General features: G+C 37.9%; 1 protein-coding gene across 1 annotated transcript in view; it reads left to right on the forward strand.

The window, feature by feature from the left end:
• Window positions 1-18,011, forward strand: part of ANKH (ANKH inorganic pyrophosphate transport regulator) — a 161,779-nt gene that overhangs the window by 65,514 nt on the left and 78,254 nt on the right. The window contains exon 3 of the mRNA XM_036750670.1: window positions 13,297-13,513. Coding sequence (XP_036606565.1) covers window positions 13,297-13,513 — 217 coding nt within the window. The remainder of the gene's footprint in view (window positions 1-13,296; window positions 13,514-18,011) is intronic.

Consider the following 18,011-nt stretch of genomic DNA (forward strand, 5'->3'; position numbering starts at 1 on the left):
TTAGACAGCTCTCAAAAAACCTGCCCCTAAGTTTATTTTTCTCAGACCAGACATCCCGTTATTTCAGCCTATTTTTCTGTGGCTTAATATCAAGGTTTTTGTCCATTTTGCTTACCCTCCTCTAGATCTTCTCTAGTTTATCAATATCCTTCCTAAGATGTGATGCCCCAAATTGAACACAACATTCCACACTTGGCCTTATCAGTCAGAGTACTTTAGAAGCATCACCTCCTTGATTCCAGATGCCATGTCTTTCAATGTAGCTTAAAGTCATGTTAGCTATATTTGGCTACTATATTCTTACTAACGTTCAGACCCCTAAATTTTTTTGAGATCAGCTATTATCTAACTATGCCTCCCTTATCTTATAGCATTGGTCATTTTGACTCATGTAAAACTTTATATTTATTGTGATAAAAATCTATCTTGTTTTATTTGACCCAAAAGTAAAGCAGTAGGAAAATTTTAAAGTAAATTCTAAAGAGGAGAAGGAATGTACTTGGGATACTAGAATGGAGCTGTTGACCATACATCTTTGTTAGAGCAAGAGAGTAGTAGGAAATAGAGAGGTGTGTGGTAACATTAGACATGGAAGTATCAGTTGGCCGAGGTGAGGAATAGGTGAGGATTCTAAATTTGACATGTGAAATTTGTGTAATTCAAGGCAAACTTTTATGTCATTACACAGAGTGATATCTCTTGCTTATCAAACTCAGAGAATCCAAAGAACTCTCATCATTTGAACTTAGAGTACAAACTGGAATATGTGTGTGTGTGTGTGTGTGTGTGTGTGTGTAGACATGGACAATTCAGGAATTTGCTTTACTTGACTATGCATATTTCTTATAAAGGTTTTATTTTGTTTTTCTTTTTCAGTAAGGGCCAGGGAAGTGGGAAAGGGTGAAGGTAAATTTTTGTTCATTGAAAAATTAATTTAAACTTTAAAAATTATAGTAAAATTAATTTGAAAAAATCCCCTGTCATTTGGTCAATTAACATTGTGTAAGTGCTACTATGACCGTCTAATGTTTAGTTTTGAGATTGGTTGAATTTGAGGAATTCTTTAACGATGAAAATTAATATCTCCTTGTCTATACAATAAATCCATTGGTTTTTGGAGGGCACAAAGCAAAGCTGATTTTTTTTTCTGAGATTCTGAACTAGCCAAGAGCAAGTAGGGTTAGTTAAACCATTTACTCTACTTCTTGGTCTATTTTAATTCTTTATAAAAACTCATCCTCCGGGTGGGAAGTGGTGGACATTCACTTCAATATTCCATCTTGAGGTTTTTCAGGAAACACTATATATGGACACCGTGGTACACAACAGTCACTTTGTAGGCCTAGGAGACTATGCTTCACTTTCTTGCTATTCCCTGGAAACCACAACCTCGCGTGTGTGGGTGTGAAGCGCTTGGATGCTACTCCAGTTGAGCAAAATGAAGGCGTCTTATTTGGAGTTGTGTGGGACCTTGTGAAAATAAAACACCACTTGGAAAGCTGCCGGGAGACAAGTGATCTGAATTAACCCAAACTTTTTAAAATACAGGGAAGCGGAACAATAACACTGGAAAGTTACAGAGTACCAAACTTCTGAGATGATCAGAATACAAACAGAGCAATTATATGTGACCGAAAGACACCTGGAGGTTAAGTTCTGTAGTTTTCCAACTTGATTAGTCTGTCAGAGAAGAGGATGCACACTTTAGGGAGTTATGATTGGACAAAGGTTAAGGGGATGGGAAGAAAGATTCCCTTTCCACTTATCTTCAAAGCAAAACATTAAGGCAATGATTATGTTTTAGGATTACTGAAGTTATGGATCAAGTCTCCTTCCTGTCAAATGGATTAGGTTATGATAGGTAGACCCCCTTCCTGGCAAAGCAGAACCGACAGCCACTTATATGTTCCACTGAACTGCCAGACCCAGCAGAAATCAAGTGAAGAAAATATTCCTCTTCAAGTAAAAGACTTTTGACATGATATACATTAATTTTTGGTGCATGCAAGAACAATTTTAATTTCAATTAAAGTTCCTCCTCCACCGCTGCCGGTGCTCTATCCACTGTGCCACCTAACTGCCCCAAGTTTCTTTTCTTCTTCAAAAGCAAAAAAAAAAACCCAAAAACCTCAGTTTTCCATGGAAAAATCTCCCCCCCCCTTTTTTTTTCTCTTTTTAGAGCTACATGGTAGTTTTTGCAAGTCTGAAATCAAGAACAGGCCCCTCTTACTTCTCCCTGAATGGCATGGTTGTCTCCTTGAAATATTTTTTTGCACATTCAAGGATCCTTCTTTCTCAGCTTGTATTTTGTTTGCACTAAGCAGTTTGGGCACAGATATCTCAGCTGTCATGGTCAGCCAGCGATACACCCATACACTCTCAAGAGCTATACACTCTCAAGGAGAGCTCTTATAATGATGGTCCTTTCTATACAGTGTTTATTCTTCATTTCCCATGGCAGCAACTTCTGTCACAAGATTTTAAACTTTTAAGGGAATAAGAGGATTCCTGAAGAATCTAAGTAGACATCCCAGTGTCCATGTAGACATTTTCTAGTGAATGAAAACAAATGCATATCTGCTTAAACTTTACCTTGAAGACATTTATTATCTCAGTTGTTGATCAGTGAATATTTATTGACTGTGGCTTCTCTGTGCCCAGCATTGTTAGATTTTATATAGTCTGGAACAGATGAAATAACTATAAAAGATATAATGTCATATAATTATGTTATATACGTTTGCTTCCTCTGGGCCTCAGTTTCCTCATCAGTAAAAATTAATATACCTATCTACTTCACATGGATTTTATGAGAATAAATGAAAAAGATATGTAAAGTTATTAATAGAAAAAAGGAAATAGGTGCTTTTTATTGTAGTCAGTTTGTATATTTAAGTATGCAAAATAAGCTTTCAAGATTTACCTTTCAAAGAACTGAGCCTTGTAGTTCATTGTATCATATATCTAGATGCCATGATATCCAGCCCCCTCATATTACAGATGGGGATACTGAGGCATAGGGTGAGTAACTTGCCCAGGCTCACACAACTAGTAAATGCCTGAGCTAAGATTTGAACTTAGATCTTCCTGACTCCAAGTCCAGCACTGTCCCTTCTATCACCAAACTACTGCAAAGAGTTTCCCTGATTGAGTGAGCTACCAAGCTAAAATCATGAGAAAGATTACCTGAGAGTTAGGAATTAAGCTAAGCCTCCAGTGAGGCTAGTCTAACCCTAGGAAAGGAGTGGACCCTGCAAATCTAGAGGAGAAAAGCCCAGGTGGCAACCCTTTGTTCATGGCCAGGAGCCCATGTTAAACAATGATGCTTGGAGTTTTCATAGCATAATTCTAAATTTGTACCAGGCCAACTCCTAGTAAGGACAATAACCTGAAAAGGTAGTGTCTTAGCTATCGAATATGTGTGGGTTATAGTAATATATAGAATATGGTAATATAAAGAATTTTTGAAGTTTGGAGCGACTTAGAATCAGAGCTGGAAGGGGAGCTATAGATCAGTAACCAGTTTGATTTCTGGATGAGGGTGGATTAATGCCCATTTCCAAGGTTATACAGGTAATAAGCAAATCCGAGATAACTCCTGCTCTAAAGCATAGGGTGTTGATAAGAGAATTCAAATATTTCAAATAGTCTAGTTTAGACACTAAAGTCTGAATCACAGAATCGACAATACCATATTTTCAAGCTAGCATAAAATAAGAGTTTGTAGGTATTTCCAGGCAGTTTCCCTTTGACATCTAACATCCTATACAGTTTTCTAACCTTTAAAAAAAAGTCATAAATTACTGAATGTTGACTATAAAAGATAATCATGGCACTATCCCAAATCATATCTTAATAGATTCCTTTTGGGTCCCTTCTTAGAAGCTGATTGGGCAAACATATTAAGTCTTTTAATGTTTAGAAAGCTCCTACTGTGTATCAAATACTATACTGAATTGTGAAAAGGGGTACCATTCCCCTATATCCTCTTCCCTGGAAACAGGAACAGGTATGTGATTATGTACATATTTACAACCTTTTGAGTCTTAAAGTCTACTACTTTTTTTTTAAGGAAACCTAAACTTTTTAAATTTTATTTCTATTTTTATGTCACCTTCATCTCTAAATATATCCCCTTCCTAGCCACCAAGTCATTTATTGTCACAAACTACTATGTATTTTAAAGTTTACTTAATTTTGAAAAAGCATGGAAATATTGAGAATCATCTTTAAGCTTCAAATTGCTTTGTATTTTTAATATAATACCTAGGGGCAGAATTACCAACCACATATAGTTAATTTTGAAAACATCCTTGGCCTCCTCTTTTAAAGAGTAATTCCAAAACATCTATTCCCCTTTACAAGACAATAACAACTTTTCTTCTGCTTTTCCCTAAAAATTCAAGAGGGATTGGATTGATTTCATCATCATCAAACATTTAATTTCATTCTGAATCCATTCTCAATGGACAATCCAGCATTTGATTTCTTTGTGTATTGTAGGTATATTTCATTAGCCATGTAGCACTTTCCATCTATGCTATTATTTTGTTTGGTTTCTGAACAACATACAAAACTGCCCTTTCTATGAAAGTAGATCATAAACTCCTCGAGGGCAGGCACTATTTCACATACCCATTTTATTGTCCTGCACAATACTTTAAGTTTCTCAATTCATAGATTGCTATTGTATACCTACCATGGTCTATGTTGTGCAATACTAAGTTTCTGTAACAGTTATTTATCAAAATCAGCTGAAGTTTCTTTGCTATTGCTCTTATAAAAAAAATAACAGATATACATTCCAAATTCTAGCTACCACTTTGTTTTCAGACAGTGAATTAACTCACAAGTTGAATTTAAGGCATATCTTGAAGTCCCCTAGTGTTCATGATTTGTCAAAAAAAAAAAAAAAAAGCAGACAGCTCCGTCAGAAGTTATGTTGGAAAAGACGAATGCAAATGCAAAATGCCAGCCTGTCAATTTGAAACTGCGACCTCACTTCTTTCAATAAATTATTTTATACTTATCGCACATCATCTTGTGTGTCAAGCTCCACATAGAACCTAGAATGAGGCAGTGTCTCTGTCTAATGCATTTGCAATTTGAACCTGATAATAGATGACTTGTAAATGGAGTGAAAGATTAAGGGGCAGAGGGAAATAATTGTCTGTTTGTCAGCAAGGTTAAGAGTATAGAGTAGCACAGCACTCCATTGTACATAGGAAAATGCATTGTTGGGTTTGTCTTTAAAGAAATATTACAACTGAAATTTCCTATGGTTTAGTTGCTTTTAAAACACCTGACTATTAAAGCATTTTTCCTGAGTATATACGTCTTGGCCAAAAAATAAATCTTGGGCTGATTTACTGTCATTTATATTGTTAAATATTGCAGGTCAGGGTTTAATTGCTTAAGGAAATGGGAAATAAAGTGACTTTTAGTAATTTTTATTTTTAGCAATTACCCTGGATCTCTTTGACAGTCCTTGTTAAAAGAAAAAATATAGGTAAATTTATATTATTTAATCTCTGTGTATCCTGGCTTTCTTATTTTACATCATGCTTTGACTGTTGTTTCTCACTTATAGGGTAAGGTACCGGGTAGTAGAAAGAAGATTGGACAGGGAGGCTCAGGAGACTTAGGTTCTAGTCATGGCTTTGCTACTAACAGGTTGTGAGACATTGGTTTGTCACATGAGCTTCCGTGGTTTTCATTTTCTTCATCTGTAGAAGGAGAAAGTTGGACTAAATTGTAAGGTAGTTTTATGCTCTCAAAGTCTTTTACTCCGTATCGCTGTCAAATGAGATAGAGGTAAGATTTACTGAAAGGGAGATATAGGGAAATCACCAAAAAGGGGGGGGGGAATGAAAAATGAATGAAACACATTTATTATGTACTTATAATGTGCACAACACTATATTTAGAACTGGAAATACAAATATAAAAATGCAGCAGTCATCAAGGATCTTTTCTAATAGGGGAGAATATACATCCAGGTGAGTGGTGTAGCCGGGGAGAGGAGTTTTAGTCTCAGTAGTCACAGGGTTCATACCATCATAGCTTTGGAGCTGGTCAGAGGTCACTGAGCACAGTCTCTAAGTTGATCTATAAAGCATTCAATTGACCCACCCTTTCCAGAAGCAGTGATACTATTTATTTGATTACTATTTTCAGAGGAAAAGGTAGACCATGTGAGGTGGAGCAAATGACACAAAGGACTGGGTCTGCAACTAGATGGGCTGTGGAGAGTGTTGTGGTCTGTGGCCACCTAGGTCTTAACAGTCTAAGGAGGTTTTCACTCATTTAATTCCCAGTCAAGACAGATGCTCCAGAGCTTACTAGACTAACTCCTTCAGGGACTGGGGATGTTTTAAAGGTCCAGTGAAAAAGATACTACAGGTCTATTTGGAGAGAGGTGAGGCAGCTGTGGCAAGGTAGATGGCAAGATGATCTGGACGAATTATTGAGTAGCATTTAGTTTAGACACACTAGCGGACATCTAGGAAAGAAATGTCCAGTAGGCAATTGAAAATGCCGGTCTGAAGCTTAAAAGAGACATGAGTACTAAAGATAAAGATTTGGAAATAATCTGTGTTAAAGATAATAATTGAAGCTATAGGAGTTTTGAAGTCACCAAGGGAACAGGTAGATATAATTAGAATTAATAACTGACATTTATTTAGTACTGTAAGGTTTGCAAAGAACTTTATATCCATTGTCTCATTTGATCTTCAGAACTATGGGGTAGGTTGTATTTTATGGACAGAGGAGTTAAGTGACTTGCTCAGAATCGCAGAATTGGGATTTTATGCTAGGTCTTCCTGCCGTCCCATTCAGAGCTCTATCCACTGTGCCAGGCTAGATGGCTTATTTAGCCTGAGGCGGAGGAGTATGGGAAAGGGGGATCAGCTGGGCTCTGGTGATATGGGTACTTGTAGAATCAGACATAGGAGTAAGTGCTAGTTCTGCTGCTTAAATAGCCTTGCGGTCCTAAGTAAAGGCAAAACTTAAGTTTCCTTGTCAGTAAAATGAGGAATACTTGTACTAGCATCATTAACAAGGGGTAATGGGAAGAGCAGCCCTGAAGCCTAGGGTATTAGGAGTTCCTTCCTGATTAAGAGACCAAGATTTGCCAAGAAGTTATTCTGGTGAGTAATGGAATAAAATGTGGTGTTCCTCAGGCCTGATATATCATTACAGGATTGTTTCAGTAACAGTTGATCTGTGAAAGTAATACTGACCCTGACTGTCCCTCTCAAATGGAGAATAATGGATTATGTCAAAGTCATGAACAAATGAACTTGGCTCTTCTTAGAAGCTTTGTGCTTAATCAAAATCGTTTTTGTCCCTTCTACCACCCCCATGTTTCCTGGTGCTTGGGCAGGGCAACTTGACACTGGCTGGCGCCATGCATGGATAACCCCAAAGGGTCGGAAGCTTGCACAGAGTGGAGGCAGGGAAGATAAAAACCAGTATGTTTCGTATGTTTTACCACTGCAGTGATTCTGTAGTGGTTAGTCACTGCATCTTGAAGCACCAGGAGGTATTTGTCCTTTCTGACATAAGCCCAGATGAACCTTGGAGTGCAGGAGAGAAAAGAAGAAATGATTGGATTCTCTGAATTTGTGTACCATGGACGACACATCCTTGGCATTCTCTTGTTGAAAAAGGACATTTTATCATGAAAAATGTCTCATACTTATATAGTGTTTTATAATTTAAAACATTTTTTTATTTTAAAACAGCAAACCAGAGAGGTAGATGGTACAAATACTAATATTCTCATTTTACAAATGAAGTAATTGAGTCACAGATTAAACGATGTGTCTTGAGTGACACAGCTAATTAGTAATGGCACTGACACTCAGAATTACTTCTTTGTAACTTTGTTGGATTTAGGCATTTAAAACAGAAGCTCTATGAAAGAAAAGTCGCTTATTTAAAAAGAAGCATTTTAGGGTCTTATAGTTATTTAATTTTAGATAATCAGTGTGTTTAGGGCAGCTAGGTGGCACAGTGGATAGAGTGGAGGGCGTGGAGTGAGAAAGACCTGAGTTGAAATTTGGCCTTCGACACTTACTAGCTCTGTGACCCTGCACAAGTCACTGAATCCTATTGCCTCAGTTTCTTCATCTGTAAAATGAGCTGAAGAAGGAAATGGTAAACCACTCCAGTGTCTTTGCCAAGAAAACCCCAAAAAGGGGTCACAAAGAGTTGGACATAAATGAAAACAACTGAACAAAAATCTATGTGTTTGCTTTCTTGACATAGCTAGAGGTTATGTGTCGATGGGGGTGATTTGATGAATCAGGGTGCATTTGGCAGAGTAGAGGAGTGGCATTGGGAAGAACACAGTGCTTCCTAATTGCTTAATTACTTCCTAAAGTGAATAATTATTTTGCTACTTTGACCCATTGATTCATAAGTGTGTAGGTACTTTCTCTAGCAATGCAAATTGTAATTATATTTTCATCACATGTGATTCTTGTCCATGTCTTTCCACAAGCCCTCCTTGCGAGGTCCACATAATGTACTGTTACTATTAATATTTCAGGGATTCCAAAGAACCATGTGTTGTTTCTTAGTACATGAGAAAAGATAGGTCAGATCAGTCATACTCGTCCTTGATAATGTCTCTTATGCCACTTCTCAGATGCAAGTTATTGTTCATGTGTCACACTCGACTCAGGTCCATCACACTTCTTTCCATGGTTCCTTGTAATTTGGATTGTTCAGAGATCAGAATATTATATCATTCACGGCCGTATTGTATCTCTTTGCTGATCGCTCCCACCTGCCTGATTGCTAGGGCCTTCCCTTCTAATTACCTTGCATTGAATAACTACTTTGTATTTTTTTCACATTTATTCTGAATATGCTTATATTTATGCTCTCCCCCATAGGAATATAAGCTCCTTAAGAAGAGGGATTGTTTCATTCTTGTATTTATAGCCCCTGCCCCCAGCATACAGCACTGTTTAATAAAGGCTTGTGGCTTAAATAATAGGAAAAAAAAGCTATGCCATTTTTTTTAAGTTGTGGAAGATGTCGTACCCATTCTTACTCCTCATTTTTCAGGGTTGTGGTAGTGCAGTTTGTTGGGGGTGAAAACTGAGTAAAGGAGAAGTGTTGCAGAATATAGCTTTACAGCTGTACCATTAGAGCCAGCTAGTTAGTTTTGCACAAAAACACTGATCATTTAACTATTAAGTAGCCCATAGTCTGGTGACCATACAATTAAAGCCCAGTACAGTGGAGAAGGCTCCGTCTGGGGTCACAGGAACTGAGTTTAAGTGTCAGCCCTCTATATTCCACCTCTCTGGGCCCATCAAGAAGTCATTTAACCTCTTTGAGCCTGAATTTTCTCATCTAATAAAATGGGAGTAATAGAATTTGTTCTGCCCTCCCTGGGTCTCAGATTCTTTACCTGTAAAATGAAGTGGCTGGGCTAGATGACCTTAAAGGTCCCTAACAATTCAGAATCTATGATCCTGTGATTCTAAATTATAGAGATGATGAAGGGAGTATTTTATAAACCATAAAGCAATAGACATGTAAATTATGATGTATAATAATCAGAGTTGACATGAATTCATTTTCCCACACTTTATTTAACTAGTTACACAATGAGCTGTAAATTTGTTGTGATTATAAAACAATTAGCTCTAATCATTTTTAGTATCAGGATTGTGAGGAAGAAATTTAAGAATCTTTTCTTTCCAGGTTAAGCAATATTTTGATTTTAAAACCAGCTAAAATAAACATTTTGCCATAAAGCACTCCACTAGGATAGTGTGCAGGAACTAAGTTTAATGCCTATTATAATTTAGCCACAAATCGTTTCTCCCTCTCTCTCTCCGTCTCTCTCCCCCTCTCTCCCCCCTCTTTCTCCTTCTCTGTCCTTCTCTCCCCCTCTCCCTCTTCTTCTTCTCCCCCTCCCATTCTCTCTCCCGCTCTGCCTCTCCCTCTCCCCCTCCCTGTCTCTCTTCCCCTCTCCCCCTTCTTCTCTCTCTCCCCCTCTCCCCCTCCTTCTCTCTCTCTCCCCTTCTCCCTCCCCCTCTCTCCCTCCCTCCCTCTCTCTCTCTCTCTTTTTCTCCTACTCCCCCTCTCCCTCTCCCACTCCCTGTCTCTCTCCCTCTGCCTCTCTCCCTCCCCATCTCTCTCTCTCCCTCTCTTTCCCCCTCTCCCCCTCTTCCTCTCTCCCCTCTCCCCCTAGCACCTACATACAGGAGCACTCCTCAGCTTGTGGTTTGAGTCTCTCCTGAGCATTTTCTGATAGTACAGTCCTATACTAAGAAGTTAGGACATAGCAGTCATTGAGTCAACTGAAATTTTTTCTGACTTGACACATTGATCAAGCCTTATTAACGTCTATCTTGCTTTCCTATCCATTTGCCTTCTTGGGACCAAACCAAGTAGCATCAACAGAAAAAGAAAGTGGAGAACTGTGTTAATAGGTACCCTTAGTTAAGGTTGATTTGTATAATTTTGTCAAGGAATAGACCTCCCAAACTGCCAATGTGACAGTCTAGCACTACAGTATTTGAATATGCTATTATATATTTTCTGAAAGTATTCTAAATAATTCATGTACCTTTTTTGAAAAGTAATACCTCTGAGAGCGATGCATGCAAAAAAAATTATATGCCCAGAAGAAATAATTACTGAATGACTGAATGTTAGCAATAGAAAAGATGATCTTTTCAAACTTTGTCATCTTATATGTGAGGGAACTGAAACCCAGAGAAGAGCAATGACTGACCTGAGAATTAGATCCTACTTTGATTGCTGTGAAGGTGTCATAAGCATATGCAATATTATAAGCAATTATAAAATTATCTCATTATGCTGATACTCTTGCCAGTATGAAAAAAAGAGGATACCATTTTTTTGTATTTTGCCTGTAAGCCATAGAGGATGTGTACAAAGCGGATAAAGGGATTACAGCCAGAATTGTGAAAGACTGGGAACAAAATGTTCATGGGTATGTGGGTTTCATTCTGAACTAGATGTAGTTGGACATACAACAGGAAATTAAACTGGTGGGCTCTCAAGTCCTATAGGTATGTTTTGATGCATGACAAGAACCAGCTCACTCTCCCAATCTTTCCCTTGCTGTATACAAGTGTTGTCGTCAGGGCTCCTGAGTTTTCAGATTGATTTCAGGATGACTAGACATAAGAGAAGTTTTGGTGAAATGGGAAATCAGTCACATAGGAAAGTGTCCCATGACAGGCTGTGTGTTATTTAAGAAATGGAGATGAGAGTCTTCTAGTAGAAGTTTTAAGCTATTACTTAAAGGAAACTCAAGAACATTGGAAGTAAAAATGAACATGCCACATTAGCAACCTGAATAGCTTCGTCTGAAAGATAATACTGAATTGCAACAGCTACCCAGAATTCCAGCCTTTGATTATTCTAGGGTTGTCTTGAGAGTATTATTCCTCCATAGATACATTTATTCTTTGGGATACTTGTGTACAACTCTTTTTCTTGTCAGTGGGTTGGTCTTCATTACATGCAGTGAATGAAGATATTCCACCAAGGAAACTGGAATCCTTTTGGTTCAGTTCAACAAATATTTGTTAAGCCCCTGCTGTATACAGATCACTGCTCTAAGAAATGGGGAATGTCCAAAGATTAAATTAGATTCAGCCTCCGGCCTCCAGGGGCTGTTTGGTCCTGAAATGCCCTGCTTGTTGCAAAGTATATACTAAAGGTGTGCAAGCAAAATCTGTCACATATTTTTAGATCTCAGTTCAGTGTTTAGGATCAGTCTCTGAAAGTCAAGGTTAGCCTTACAAATAAAGCATGTATAGAAATAGCTTATCAGCATGGCTATTTCAGCTCTTTTAATAAGGCTATAAATTGTCATATATTTCTCTGATAGCACACTACTAAATCTTTCTGTTATATGTGAGAAGTTCTATTATAGGATAATTTGCTGGCACACTTAGGGGGAAGTCCATTCTCTCTACCAATGACTTTCTTCAACTCATAGTCTTAAAAGAGTTGGCTAGAGAAATGAGAGGTTTGGTGATTTGCCCAGGGTTAAATAGCTGATATGTGTCAGAGGCAGGATTTCAACTCAATGCTTCCTAATGCTAAGGCCACCTCTCTATCTTGCACTACATTGCCTCTCAGAAATCCGTAACTAGTACTAAATACCCAAAATGCACTGAGTATAGTAAAGAACTGCAGGTTGATTTTTATTAAATCTGTTTTACTTAAGTTGCCTGGAGAACACTAATTTTGAAATAGCAAGGAAAGGAATTTATTTACTTTTTTTGAACTTAAATAACAGACCACTGGGTATGTAGTAGAAAACTATAGAAAGAGTGATAGGTGGGAAACATTACAACTTCAAAAGAAAGACTCCCTAAAGAGAGCATCACCATGAGTTGAGGTCAGTGTCCTGTTCAGCCACTTGCATGTTGTTTAAAACAAGAGTCATGGCTCACTGAGGTCTTAACCTTGGTCCCAGTATGAATAACCTTAAGGCTTTGTCTTTTAAAATCGCAGGGTGACAGATTTAGAGTTCAACCATTTGAACTGAATTAAATGATCATTTCAGCTGCAAAAATAATTTGGTGGCCCCATAGAGACAAAATTTCCTAAACCTAGTTCAGTTTCACAAATTTGAAATTTCATGCCAAGAACCAGAGTTTGGTGGACTCAATATCAGAGTAAGCACTATGTTGGTAGTCAGTCAATAAGCATTTATTATGAGTTTACTCTTAGGATACTTGGGCTTGTCTCTCAACTCTGATATTTTTTATATTTTCTCTCTTTAATGGCTATGAGACCGAACCCAAGATTTTCACCAGTGGAAGGAATTTTCCCTAGGGTGAAATTTCCTCCACTAATTCAAATCAGCAACTTGGAACCCAAGCTGTCTCAGATCCTACCAACTGAAAAGGCTCCATGTATGGGCCTAGCAATGGACGTTATGTCTGCTGTCTGAGGACCAGCCTCGCTAGCTAGCTTCATGGAACTTTTTGGCCATCACAAGTCCTAAAAACCATGTAGAATACAGAAGTATAGAGGAGTTGAAATCTGAGCCAGTAGAAGGAATGCCTAGCAGTGAAATCATAGATCCTTGAAATCTTAAACAATGTAGCTGATAGAATTAAAACTGAGGTTCACAAGGTGGTAATATGTTACTAATTGTTTCTATAAGAACATGGTCAACTTAAGTTTTATTTTAGAAATGGAATTTTCTTTGAATTCAAGTTATGGATCTACACCTGTTGTGTTAATGTTTGGTTTTCTTTATTTTCCCCGTCTTTGCAGGCCTTGAACCGAGGCATCGCCGCTGTAAAGGAGGATGCAGTCGAAATGCTGGCCAGCTATGGACTGGCCTATTCCCTGATGAAATTCTTCACAGGCCCCATGAGTGACTTTAAAAATGTGGGTCTGGTATTTGTGAACAGCAAACGAGACAGGACCAAAGCTGTTCTGTGCATGGTGGTGGCCGGTGCCATAGCTGCTGTTTTTCACACTTTAATAGGTAAGGTGCAGCCGGTTCACTTCCCAGTGTGTTCAGTGACTGTGGCTCCTTTTCCCTTAAACTTTTCTTTAGCATACTTATGATACATGTATAATTTAACCTAGTTTAATATGCAAATGATAAATATCTCAAATGACAACAAATAATAATAAATATAAATAAAATAATGAATATCTTATGTCTCCCATGTAAATTTAATTGCCAATAGAAATTTGCATTCATCTCTAAAGTTATCTGAAAACTCTAGAAACAAAAACCTCTTCTTTTCTCTGAGAACCTGTGATTCCTATTCAGCTTTTCCATCGGTCCTTAGTTTATCAGTAAGGTAGCGGATACCTCTATGACTTAACGCGTATTTATCCTCAAGTAGGATTGACACTATTTGGTGTTAACAAAAACCCAAGTTCTTTGTTTAAGATACTGGTAACTGGTTAAAACAAGTATGCCCTGTTATATTCTCATTGGATCTGGATCTGGAACAGGTCTAATAATGTAAATATGTTTCTTTTGCATAAGGCAGTGATCATAATTGAAATGAGAATTATCATGGATATTGGATCTGTTAAAACTTACTTGTAGTAGAACATTATAACATTGTGCTGGAGCTCAAGTGGGGGTGTAGGGGAAGGGGAGGGGGTGGCGGGGGAGGCCAGGAGACAAGGTGGCCTGTAAGCCCGGTATGAGTAGTGTAAACAGGGCAGCCAAAAAAAACTAATGTGATTTTATGCTGTATTAAGAGAGGCATGGGATCCAGACCATAGTAGGAAATAGTCCCTTTGTGTTCTTTTCCCACCAGACCACTACTGGAAGTATTGAATTAACTTCTGAGCACAATTTTACTGAGGGAGCTGCATAGCATCCACAGGAGGGTTACCAGGATGGTGAAGGACCTCATAAAGCTATATGAGAATGAGTCAGAGGAAATGGCCATATATGTTTTAGTCTAAGAGAACAATAGTGAGATTTGAGGGGGGTGATTTGGCTATTTCAAGTGCTGTCGTATGGGAGAGCGTTTAGATTTCGCCAGTTGGGCCTCGGAGGAGAGGAATAGGACTGTGGTGATAGGCCAGAAGTTTCAGGGAGGCAGATGGGGCTTAATGTAAAGAAATAATTCCCAAGCAATTAGGGCTCTCTAAGAGCATTAACAGGCTACCTTAAGGAAAAGTGGGTTCCCCTTCACTTGAAGTCTTCAAACTAAGACTTGGTGCTCCTGAAGAGAATTCTTTGTCAGGTATAGTTTGGACTAAGGTAACTCTGGAAACCTCTTCCAACGCCGAGGTCATGAGACAAACAGCCCTCTTATGGTCTTGCCATAAGACTATACATCACTGTGAGTACATGAGTGTTTTGCAATTTAACCAAATCCTTGGTCTATCAATGTCTTTATGATAAGAGCTTTACTCTAGTAGGCCTCTTGGGAGGTGATGTAAAACCCCTAAAGACATGATTACTGAAATCCTTGGCTTTAATCCCGCTCCATTCATTCAACTTGGAAATTGATTGGCACATCTATAAAACCCCATTGACCACAAAGACCTGTGACTAACACTTTACAAATCCATTGTTTACTTCAAAATTAGCATTGATTTACACAGGAACTGTGAATATGACTTATAACTAAAGGAGACAGCGGTTTCCCCTAATCCATTTACAGTGTATTATAAGTAGTGTGTCTAAAAGCATACAATGCCACCTCTTATGGCAGATCTTTCTTATTATTTGTTTTTTATTGTGTCACAGCTCCCATGCCAAGGACAGCATGCAAGACAGTCTGCAGCTTTTTATCTTGCCTAGCAAATATCCAGTCCAGTTTCCAGGGCTAGCTATTTGTACCCAGCCCTAGGCAGAAAAGTTGCCTGCTTCTTTGGTCCCCTGCCCAAGTCTCCATATATGTGTCCTAAATGCTCATTGGAATCAGTGTTTGCACATACATGTGCAGCTTCAGTGATGTAGTGATATCTAGGTATTTACATATCAGTTTCTTCAGCTAATGTTATCTTGGGCCTTTTCCCAAAAAGTGTTTAAATTTCAGACCATTCCATGTTTAATACAACAAAGGGGTTTCTATACTAGTTAAAAGAGCCTCTTTTGTTTTTTAATGCTCTTTATGTTTGAGCTCTGAAATAAATGCATCAATTATTCCCCTCTTTATCTTTCTTCAAAAAAGTATGTGGAACGGATTCAAAGGTCAGAAGTCTGAGCCTGTTTATCAGGAAATCATAGCCAAGAAACTCTAGGCTATCCCGCTGAAGCTAGAGAGAAGAAAACTTGCCTTTCAAAAATAGTCATTTCCATAAAATGACTATTTTATACATTAAAATTGGGTTCCATTTTCAAGCACATCATGTATGAGAAGATGATGAATTTAATCATATAATTGAAAGGGATGCTGCATCATATTAAAGGCTATCCCATGGATTTGTTTTTATCATAAAAGATATTTTCAACTTTTTTCTGACCATAGTAATTATTTTAAAATAATGTAGGAGAAATTGTTTTCTTATATCTTACGCTTTACTCTCCTAGACATTTCTTCCCCTGAATCTGTTATTTCCTTACATGTTTGGGTACTCTGATGATCTAAACAGTCTTTATTCCCCAAGTTCATGATGATTTATTCATTCTCTTTCATGTTCCCTCTTATGAAACCTGACAAGTTTTCTTACAACCAAAACTTGCTCTCTTCTAATGTCAACAAGCAAATTGTAGTCGCTGTGTTTCCTCTTTGAATTTCAGTTCAACAAGAACTTATTAATTACCTGTTCTGTACCAGGTACTGTGCTAGGCACTGGGTGTACAAAGACAAAAAATAAGCATTTGCCCTTAAGCAGATTATATTTTGCTAGAAACGTATGCTCTATTTCTACATATACATGGAAAAGTTAATATAGAATATAGGCAAGTAAATACAAATAATTTTAGAAAAGCCCTAATAACTGGAGAAATCAGAAAAGGCTAAGGCACAGAGCTAAGCCTTGAAAGAAGGTAGGGATTCCAGGAAGCAGAGATTAGGAGGAGGGAGACCATTCCAAGAAGGTAAAAACCACCTGAGCACGAGATGGCACATTGTCTGTGGTGAGCAGCAAAGAGGCAAGTGTGGCTGGAACAGAATATGTAAAAGGAAGCAACATGAAGTTGGTCTGGAAAGTTAGCTTGGAAACAAATTGTGATGAGCTTTAATTGCCAAACACAAGAGTCTGTATTTTATTCTGCAGCCAAAAGGAATACAGAATGGGGGTGGGGGTGTGGAAGAGATATATGTTGTCTCTCCTACCACAGGATTTTATATTAGCTTTAACCTACAGACTCCACCACCTCTTTTGGTAACTCATTCCAGTATGTACCTCTATTGTGAGTCTAAATCTATATATTTCTTGCTGCAATTTAAGTCCATTTTTTTCCTCTCTTTAGTAGAAATGGAAACAGCATCAGTCACTTTCCTTGTTAGAATAGCTGACTTTCAATAAACTGTGCCTAGTGGAGGAGAGCTGCAGCACTAATAATACAAAAGAGTAGGTAACTTAAAATCTGCTTATGTTTAGTTAAAGAATACACCAGGTGATTTGAGGCTACTGCAGATTTACTGTCATTTTGCTTGGGCTAATACTAAAATGAGTTTGCATTTGCTTGGCAATCCATGTAGGGGAAAGGCTAATGTTGAAAAACTCAACATGAAAATAACCAACTAACCAAGACATGAAGAGCATCCACCAGGATAGTCACATTGCCATGCTTAAGTTCTCTTATTCAGGCTAACCTATTTAATTCTTTTTTTTTTTCCTTCAAGAGAAGAGTCCCAACACTTATGAATTTATCTGTGTGAAAGATTCCTGGTATAGAAACTACCTCCCCTACAGGTCAGCATCTGGCCTATATAACCTTAGCCTTGGACACCAAAAGATGAAGAGGCTTGTCCATAGTCACAAAGCTAGAGAGTGTGTCCTGGTTCCAAGACTGACCCTCCCTCCACTACAACTCTCCACTGCTCCAAGTTTAGACCTTTCTTTATAGGCTCTTGTTCCAGCCTTTTGTATAATTTTTAAGGATTTCCCATGTCAATATAATAGTACAATAGCATTAAACAGTGCCTTCCTTGCTTTTCTCTAATTTTTCATGTCTTTTCTACAATAAAAGAACCCAAAGTTGTGCCCACTACTTCAATACAGAGTTTATTATTTCCAAATGAAATGACATGCAAAATGAAACAAGTTTTTTCCTGCTGAATCCCATGATTCAGATTGCTGGCATTGTTTGTTTTGTTTTAAGGACAGAACCATGTTTCTAACTCAATTTAGCAAATAGTCACTGTCCTTTCTCCTTTAATCCCAATTTCCCATTAATTCCCTCCATTTCTCTACTTTGTTCTTACCCTCTGAGGGCTAGTTGGATTTCCCAAATTGATGCCCTTCTGAAGATACAAGAAAAATTTCTTTTTCCTTCCAAAGCTTCTAAATTTAAAGGCATGATGTAGGCATATGCTAGTTAAATATGTGGCATT

This window comes from Trichosurus vulpecula, chromosome 1, assembly GCF_011100635.1.
Source record: "Trichosurus vulpecula isolate mTriVul1 chromosome 1, mTriVul1.pri, whole genome shotgun sequence".
Lineage (NCBI taxonomy): Eukaryota > Metazoa > Chordata > Mammalia > Diprotodontia > Phalangeridae > Trichosurus > Trichosurus vulpecula.